The following is a 9,035-nucleotide window of genomic DNA, read 5'->3' on the forward strand; positions in this document are numbered from 1 at the left end:
GTAACAACTTCCTTGTAAGAGCGAACCACCTTGTCCCAGGCTTTAGCCAAAGAAGTGTTGTCATTACAAGGGAGTTTTTTCTGAGCAACATTCTTCAAAGGAGGCACATAATTAGGAGAAGATGCCGGAACACGAGCTGTAACAGCTTTGGTGGGTTTCTTGGGCAGTAGCCAAGTTTGAGAGGTCGAAACCTGGTCTTTTCCTTTGTCTTTAATATTTAGAGAAGCAGAAAGTGCAGAGAATTGTAATTGTTTCCCCTTGCCTTTAATCGCCCCAGCTGTGGGGGAGGAGGGTGAAACTCCTTTAGTTTGAACCTCAGTAGAAGATTTCGGAGGCGAGCGAGGTTGAGGAGCAGCCTGCAGGGATGGCTGAAGGAGGTGGTTGCAGATTTGGTTCCGGACATTCAGATTGCATATGACCAAATTTGCCACATCGGAAGCAAGAATTTGCAAACTTGCCTCATTTAAGCTTAAATGGGTGCTTTCCAACCACTGCATCCGCGGAATCGATCGAAATATCTGTTGGAGTGGGGATATTCGTGTCCCACAGAATACAAAAACGGTTTGTGTTTGCGTCCAGCTTAGGAGGGCAAATGACTTTACCCAATTGAGTAGCCAACAAAGGAAGAGAATGACGCCAAGTGCGAGGAAAGTCGACCACCTCAACCAAGACGGGACACTTGTGACGAATGAGACTCTGATAGTCCTTGGGAAGAGCCCAGGGCAGCACATGAGTCATCTGTGTATTGAAGAAAAGAGGAGACATTTCCAACAGAGCATCCCGAGCATCCATGTCAGCCAGCAAGACTTCGTAGAACCCTCGCGCGCCAAAGTAAACCCTTCGGACTGCTTGCTGTTTGAGTAGAAAATCAACCCATTGGCCTACATCCTGAGCCATAGGCATTCTACCCCGGAAAAAAAAGAATCACCGCGTTAAGTGCATATTGAGCAACAGGATCCATAAGCTCCTGTATAGGGATGCGCACTTCCATGACAGAAGTGGATTCTTCCCAGGCTTGACGTGCATCTTCGAAGTCCTCATGCAAACATTCTTTGATAAGACTCAAAGCATCCATCTCCGAAGTTTCCATGGCTTTCCGACGCTTATATATACACTGATCAGTCGAATCCATGTGAAGCTCTCACACACACACTCTTTTTTTTGGGAGGTTTTTGATATATGACTGCTATAGACACAGACAGACACACACACCGGCTAGTTGTACAGAAACACTCACACCTCTCTCTCTCACACAAGACGATGGAAGGACCGCGCGTAGGCGAAATCAAACTTCATCCCCCCGCGCGCTGGGAAGGGCCTGCACAGGGTAGATGTTGTGCAGAGCAAAGGCGCGCGACAGACGAATGGCCGAAGGATTCACCACACACCCAAATCTCCCATGAGCGTACACACACACGCACACGACATAGACACACCCACACACGCAGGCTGGCAGAATTGTTGTTGGTCTCTCTCACTCACACACTCGCACCCACACACACACCAAACACCAACACTCACATAGCTAAGCGAGCACCCTTCAGAGGAAGAAGCAGCAGGGGCGAGCTGAAACCTGCACACAGAGGCTGCTGAAAACCACTGACGATGCAGGCAGCGAAAAATGCATCCTCCACCAGCACACACAGATGAGGGCCCACAGAACTGCCAGTAATCGCTGATCAGCTAACACTGTGAACGAGGTTGCAGCAGGTGAAGGTGGTTTGTGCGACAGAGTTGGGGCCTCTCTCTCTCTCACACACACACCACACGTGTGCACACACACACACACCCTCTCTCTCTCTCTCACACACACACACACACATAGTACATTTTCATCTCTCTCTCTCTCTCTCTCTCTCTCTCTCTCTCTCTCTCTCTCTCTCTCTCTCTCTCTCTCTCTCTCTCTCTCTCTCTCGACTCAGCTAGACACCAGGAGGACATGGATACAGCCAGCACAGGAGCTGGGCACGAAGATGGCTTTCTACAAAGAGCATCTCCTCCAGCTTACGGTTGATGGTTTTGTGACGAGGCCCAGATACATGGACACTCACCTGTCTCATGGGATACGATGTGCTATCGGCCAAATACGTACATCTTCACACCAGCTGCGGATCGAGACTTGGAGATACAGCGGAGTACCAGCAGAGGCCAGGACATGCCCCCTGTGTGACATTGAGTCTGAGACAGAGTTGCACTACACATGCCACTGCCCCGTCTACTACGAGATACGAGGCCGCTTCCATTGCTTGTTCAGAGAGGGCTTTGGACCATTCTCCAGAGTCGTGCAGTACGAGGATCAGAGATGCTTGGGTTTGTTTTTGCTCGAGCTATGCAGACACAGAGAGAGCCTGATGAGAGGAGAGGCTAGCCAGTCCCAGAGACAGATCACAGATTTCTTTAGAGCTGCCACTCAACACCCGGAGGAGTTACTACCACAGCAGAGCTCGTCGTCTCACACCAGAGGCACACTGATCGACCGAGCGACTGAGCTGGGAAGATCTAGACGCCCATGACTGCGGAGGACTACACAGCATCGGCGGAGGCTGCATCAGAGAATTTGGATCACTTTGGCTCGACATGCACGACGCCCGGTCAGACTACTGACCATGGAGGAGATTGATGAGATCCGCCAGCGACCGATGCTGGATCTCTTGCGATCCAGCTATCCCAGCTAGCTGCTTAGTTAACACCTAGTAATTTAGGATTCCATAGTATTTTATTGTGACATTTGTCATTTCATTTTTGTCATTGTTGTCATCTTGTTACTTTAGACTCTGACTTTGTATCAGATCCACCACATTGTAACTTTCTGGTCTCATAGGTCACTTTGGCCTTTTGAAGACGTTAATATAACATTTCATTTCATTTCATTTCTCTCTCTCTCTCTCATACACACAGGCTCTTGATACCCACCTTTTACAGCTCTAGTAGTGCTTTTGTTTAGTTAGTTTCTTTCCTTTTATCCAGACCTTGTATCAGATTCACCATGATGTAACTCTTTGGTCTCACAAGTCATTTTGGCCTTAAGGAGACGTAAATAAAACATTTCATTTCCTCTCTCTCTCTCTCTCTCTCTCTCTCTCTCTCTCTCTCTCTCTCTCTCCCTCCCCCCCGCCCCCCCCTGAAAAAAAAAAAAAAACTGTGAGCAACTATTTAATCGTTTTGGGAGGCGGCGAATGTACTGATTATAAAGCAACATCTTTGTCTGTGTGCATACAGGAGCTAAGAAGTTAGCACAAATAAAGGAAAACAGCAACTTTTTTCGAGAAGAGCTTAGAAAAATGGGTTGCGAGGTGTTAGGTGATCCAGACTCTCCTGTGATGCCAATAATGCTCTATAACCCTGCAAAAATTCCAGCCTTTTCAAGAGAATGCCTCAAGCGCAATGTATGTTTGTTTTTAATATCATCTGAATAAGGGATAATAACTGAACAACAGGTTAAATTTTAAATTTTTCTTGGATCTGGCTGGACAGCTGGCAGTGGTAACTGTGGCATTTCCTGCTACCCCTCTGCTTCTGTCAAGGGCTCGCATTTGCATTTCGGCAGCCCATACAAGAGAGGACCTCCTGCGTGCGCTTGGGGTAAAGCTTTGAGAATCTCACATGGCTAATAAAAGTAGGCTTTATGATTGCTTGATGAAGGGGGTGTGAAGGGCATTCTGTGTGTGTGTGTGTGTGTGTGTGTGTGTGTGTGTGTGTGAATGATTAATGGTATATATGTGAGGATATTCTTGCTTTTTGCGTGGTCCCCTCCTGGATATACGGCAGAACTGTAGTCTGTTTGTTTGAGTACTAGCAAGGAGAGAAGGATTTTAGCACTAATCTTAAGGTGACTTCCATAGTAGGCTGCTTTTTGTCTTCTGAAGTGTCAATTCCATGTGTTTCTACGTATGGTACTAGTTTAATAATAGCACTTTATGGATAGGGATCGCCGTACAAAATGGCTTTTCAAGACTTCTTGGTCGTCCTTACAAGATCAAATTAGTTTACAGAATAAACTTCAGATAAGTCAACACAGTGATGATCAAAGGTTCACTAGTCTTAACACTTTGTAGCCGAAATCTTCCCTTAAGGACCGAAGGACCAATAGGCCCACTTCCTTCTAGTGGCTTTGAACTTATACCTCTCTCTTCTTTTCTGGACTCGTGCTTCTCAAATGTCCTTTGTAGATGACGTGAGTACAGGAATGGCATGTCCCCCCCCTCCCCCCCCCAACCCCCCAAACGTGGTTTTCGTATTAAAATTTGCTAGGGTCGCCTATGCAAATTGAAAGGGATGGGTTCTATTGACGAGTATGCGTCCATCTGTTTTGATGCAGGTAATCAATGAAGTTAGTGACATGGTACATTTGAAGTACTTTCCTCAGGCCACAGAGCAAGAGGAGAAGGTCCAGAAAAAGAAATTGCATTGACTCACAAGAGGAGTGCCGAATAGTTGGCAGGTGACTGATCAAAAAGCCACTTAGTGCTTGAGCATCGATTTGTTTGATTTGACATAGCATTCCAGGTCCACTCTCTGCTCATTCAGTGACCTTACTTCGGCTGTTCCTACCTGCAAGATCCGTGAAGCCTCGCAGTTAAGCTCATGTTTGTAAAGCCAGCAAAGTTGCAGAGTAGCCGTGGCTGTGGTGGGCACTTGTCTTCAGCCCTTGGGGGACTAACTTTTGTAGTATTTACTGCTCAACATTGGGCACCATTATGTTCATGAGAAGTAGCAAAAGTGATTTCTGTGCAAAAGTGACTGTTTGTAATGCTCTACATGCGAAGCAACAGCTTCTCAAGCAACTTGATATGTCCAGCAATTATACAAACTTGGTTGAGTATTAGATCATTTCCCTGTGATGCCACACCACAAGACTTACCTGTAGAGCAAATTGTGTGGCTCTAAGGATGTGGTCTCGCAAAGCTTAGTTATGAATTGCATATAACTTGTGCAACTATGCCAAAATTTAGAGCAAATTGTGTGGCTCTAAGGATGCGGTCTCGCAAAGCATAGTTATGAATTGCATATAACTTGTGCAACTATGCCAAAATTGGCATAGTTGCAAAAGACTTGCATAGTTACATGACCATGCATGCAGTACAATTATCATAAAAAGTAACTGTTAATTGTGCTTCGCGTGACCATTGCCTTAGAGTAGGAGATGTCGAGGCTCAGCACTGCAAATCCTACTCTAAATAACAAAGATTGCTCCCATTTGCCAAACTGACATTACTCACAGAGACCACATATTTCACATACTTTGGACCTTACAACATGTAATTTTATGTATTTGAGTACATCAACCTATCTTGGCCAAACCCAAACATCATTGGTTCTATGATTGCTTACAAAAAATCACCATCATCAGATGTGATCAGGTTTGCCTTTTTGCATCGTACTGGCTATCCAAATATTGAGACGATGCATTTATGAAAGAGGGGAATGCATCTTGTAACATTATGGGTAAAGGTTCTTTCAAAGTCTCTCCTCATCTCACTTTACCCACTTGGCTTTGAGCAGGACTCAATACTAGAGGCCTACATGTGTTGGGTGAATGCAATGTAAAGTGTTTTTGAGTGTGTTACAGAATCTCTCTCTTTTGCTAGGATAGATGCTGCATCAGTTTGCCCTCTGCTCTATGGTAAGCTCTCATACCTATATGTACACTCAAATCTCTTTTGTCACTTTGCATCTTATATCTCTAAATATAGGGTTACCTATATTCTTCTCAAGAGTCCCTCATTCCTTGCTTGTACTCCTCCTTGCTCAATTCTATATATAACACTACTTTCCCATATCGTTGTACTTCATTTTTATTTTTGTACCCAGACATTGTATTAGATCCACCAAGATTGTATCAATTTGGTCTCATAGGTCATTTTGGCCTTTTGAGGATGTTTAATGTAACATATCATCTCTCTCTTTCTCTCTCTCTCTCTCTCTCTCTCTCTCTCTCTCTCTCTCTCTCTCTTCCAATTCACCCTCAATCATGCAAGATTGCTTCGCAGATCTTCACAAACCCCACTACATAGCCACGATCATGACACAATCGTCTAGTCGTCATGGTCATCTTGCACACCTTTCTTGTTTAGATTAATAAAGTATAAAGTATTGTTCATCATCAAGGAAATAAAATAGAGAGAGACAATGAAATGAAATGAAATGGTATATTAACGTCTTTAGAAGGCCAAAATGACCTGAGACCAAATAGTTACATCGCGGTGAATTTGATACAATGTCAGAGTACCAAAAATAAAAAAGAAACGGTATTGAAATTGAATTGTGTAGTATATGAGTTGGGGCGGGGGGGGGGGGGGGGGGGGGGGGGGGGGGGGGGGGTGGGGGGTGGGGGTGGGGGTGTGAGTAGTGAATGAGGGTTGATATAACACACTTTGGTTGTGTGTGGTACAAGATGAACAGGATGTACAATCCTCAAAAGAGCTGAATCACAGGAGATCCATCATCGGTCGTTCGCGGATCTTATCAGTCTCCTCCATGGTTGGTAGTTTGATCGGGTGGCGTGCATATCGGGTCTAAGTGACCCGAATCCTTTGATGCATCATCGGTCGTTGGTGGATCTCATTAATCTCTTCCATGGTCAAAAGTTTGATCGGGCGGCGTGCATGTCGGGCCAAAGTGACCCGAATTCTCTAATGCATCAGCGGTCATTGGCGGATCTCATCAATCTCTTCCATGGTCAGAAGTCTGAACGGGCGGCATGCTTGTCGGGCCAAAGTGACAATGTGCGTAACTGGCCAAGAGTGCATCGTCTCCCATGAGAGCATCGTCTCCCATGAGATAAGTGGGTGTCTATGTATATGGGCCTCATCACAAAACCATCCTCAATAAGCTGGAAAAGATGCTCTCTATAGAAAGCCATCTTCGTGCCCGGTTCCTGTACGGACTGTAACCAAGCCCTCCTAGCATCTAGCTGAGTTAGGTCTTAGCAGATGAGCCTAATGATCTCGGACTATGTAAGAAGAAGAAGAAGAAGATTGTTTCAAAGAGGGTGCATCCAATGCATATTCCAAAGGGGCAATTTGTCCATGCTGAATCCATGTCCCTAAAACCATGATTTCATCTCTTCGTACCAACATGCTGTATCTCCTTGCATAGCTAACTGTCTAGAGGACTTCAGTGCTAGACGGACATATCTATCTCTGGGAAGGTCCCATAAGTGTTGTATAAAGGAGACTGATCTGGTGAATGCCTCAACCACTAGTGGGGGGGCTAGCAAGCTCTGCTAAAAAAATGTCATGTGGTGCTAAAGGCTTGGCTCAAATAAGTTGTGAGATCATAGAGACTCGAGGCTTCTCCATGCCTCTCCATCCATCAATGCGACTCGATCTCCCATGATTGTCCAAAGAAGGCCTCAAATCTGAACTCCGTAGAGAAATGCGGAAGCCACCAAAGTGTCAAAAAGCCAAAGCTTTGTCCGAGGCTCCTGAGATTGAATCTGTGAACACATCCTCTCCAATCCACCCAATGCTGCATGGGCTCTCGTCAATTTGGTCTCTGTTGCTCTCCTCAATGAAAATGATGGTCCACTAAAGATTACCCCAAGGTAGGTGTAAGCATCTGTATACTCCGCTGTCTCATGGCCGTATGTAAATGCGGGTGCTGATCCCAGATCCACTGTGTGTGTGTGTGTGTGTGAGAGAGAGAGAGAGAGAGAGAGAGAGAGGCTCAGGATTGGGTGTGTTGGCTGTTGCTGATGCATTAAGTCAGAACAATGGCAAAGAGAAAACATAGTAACAAATAATAGTGGCCTACATAAGCTGATGACAATTGTGAATTTTTGGTTTCTTCATAGGGGTCAGGAAAATAGGCATTTTCATCTCACTTATGCTCTTATAGAGGGAGACATCATGGATACACCTTGGGCTAAAACCTCACTATATACATCATCCTATGTGGAAAGCTAAGCATGCTATCAGATCGATTATCCCATGTCTCATACCACATAGGCTATGAATAGACAATGTATGGCTATGAATGGACAAGGAAGAACGGGTTAAAAAGGAAAGAGGAGTGGAGGAGAGATGAGGAGGGGATGCAGGAAGCAATCAACATCCTCAAAGCAGAGGTGGCCTCTCTTGGAGAACGAGCACTTAAGCTACTCAACCTGGAAGTAGTTACAACCACTTGGTTCTTGGTATATCATCTGACTCGGCAATCTGACATAGTACTATCCAAGTAAGCATTATCTTATCAAGCATAATCTGACTAAGCATAAGCTTTACAAAACACTTTAAGTTCAACACATGGCACGTCATGGTGGTGGATTTTGAAGAAATCCGACAAGAATTCGCATATCCCTTCATCACAAAAAGTATAGATTAACAAAAAGCTCTCCACTAACTAAGCTACAACCTATTTGATCAATCGTCAGAGACTCGACTAGGCATAGGATTTGCCTGCATGTCTTGCACAGTTTTTGACTCAACAGTGCGGTCTTGGTCTCTACTTCTGCTACACCTGCATTCTGCTCCTCTTTAGCTTTATGTTTCTCCTCTTTAATCCCTGGTTTCTCCAAGTCTTCTACTTGCTTTGGAATTTGCTTCTCCCGCTCAGATTTCTTCAACATTTCCTTTGATCTTTATTCTTGCACTTGTTCTATCCAAGAATCTCTTTCTTTCTTCAACTAATCAATTTCCATCAACAAATCTGCTTCATGGGAACTGACAAAATCTGTTTTGAGTATTTCATAAGGATGCTTTATCATAGATGACAATCTTTCTCTGATAGCGTTCCACAACTCCTGCGTGCTGTCCACCATTTGTTGCGTGACCACTGTAAGGTCTCCTTCAGACATGTACATCACCATCTTCCTGCCCCAAAGCTTGCTTCTCCAATTCCAGCAAAGGTTGCAATCTCTGATTTAGTATTTCATTCTGAACCTGCAAATCTGTCTTCCTTCTGGCTAATTGCTCCGGCTCAAAATTCACCTTCTCTTCCAAAGCTTGAGTCCACTCTTTAAACAACCCAAGTGACATTTTAACCTTTGTCACTTCACTCTTATGCCGTGTCAGAATTTCCTGCACCTCCTGTTT

The 9,035-nt window shown here is 44.8% G+C and overlaps 1 protein-coding gene across 1 annotated transcript in view; it reads left to right on the plus strand.

The window, feature by feature from the left end:
* Window positions 1-4,972, plus strand: part of LOC147447001 (long chain base biosynthesis protein 2d-like) — a 98,903-nt gene extending 93,931 nt beyond the window's left edge. The window contains exons 10-12 of the mRNA XM_086522909.1: window positions 3,220-3,386; window positions 3,475-3,582; window positions 4,319-4,972. Coding sequence (XP_086379035.1) covers window positions 3,220-3,386; window positions 3,475-3,582; window positions 4,319-4,411 — 368 coding nt within the window. The 3' untranslated portion in view covers window positions 4,412-4,972. The remainder of the gene's footprint in view (window positions 1-3,219; window positions 3,387-3,474; window positions 3,583-4,318) is intronic.
* The last annotated feature ends 4,063 nt before the right edge of the window (window positions 4,973-9,035 follow it).

The sequence above is a fragment of the Adiantum capillus-veneris genome, chromosome 11, assembly GCF_014529385.1.
Source record: "Adiantum capillus-veneris isolate H3 chromosome 11, ASM1452938v2, whole genome shotgun sequence".
NCBI classification, from domain to species: Eukaryota; Viridiplantae; Streptophyta; class Polypodiopsida; order Polypodiales; family Pteridaceae; genus Adiantum; species Adiantum capillus-veneris.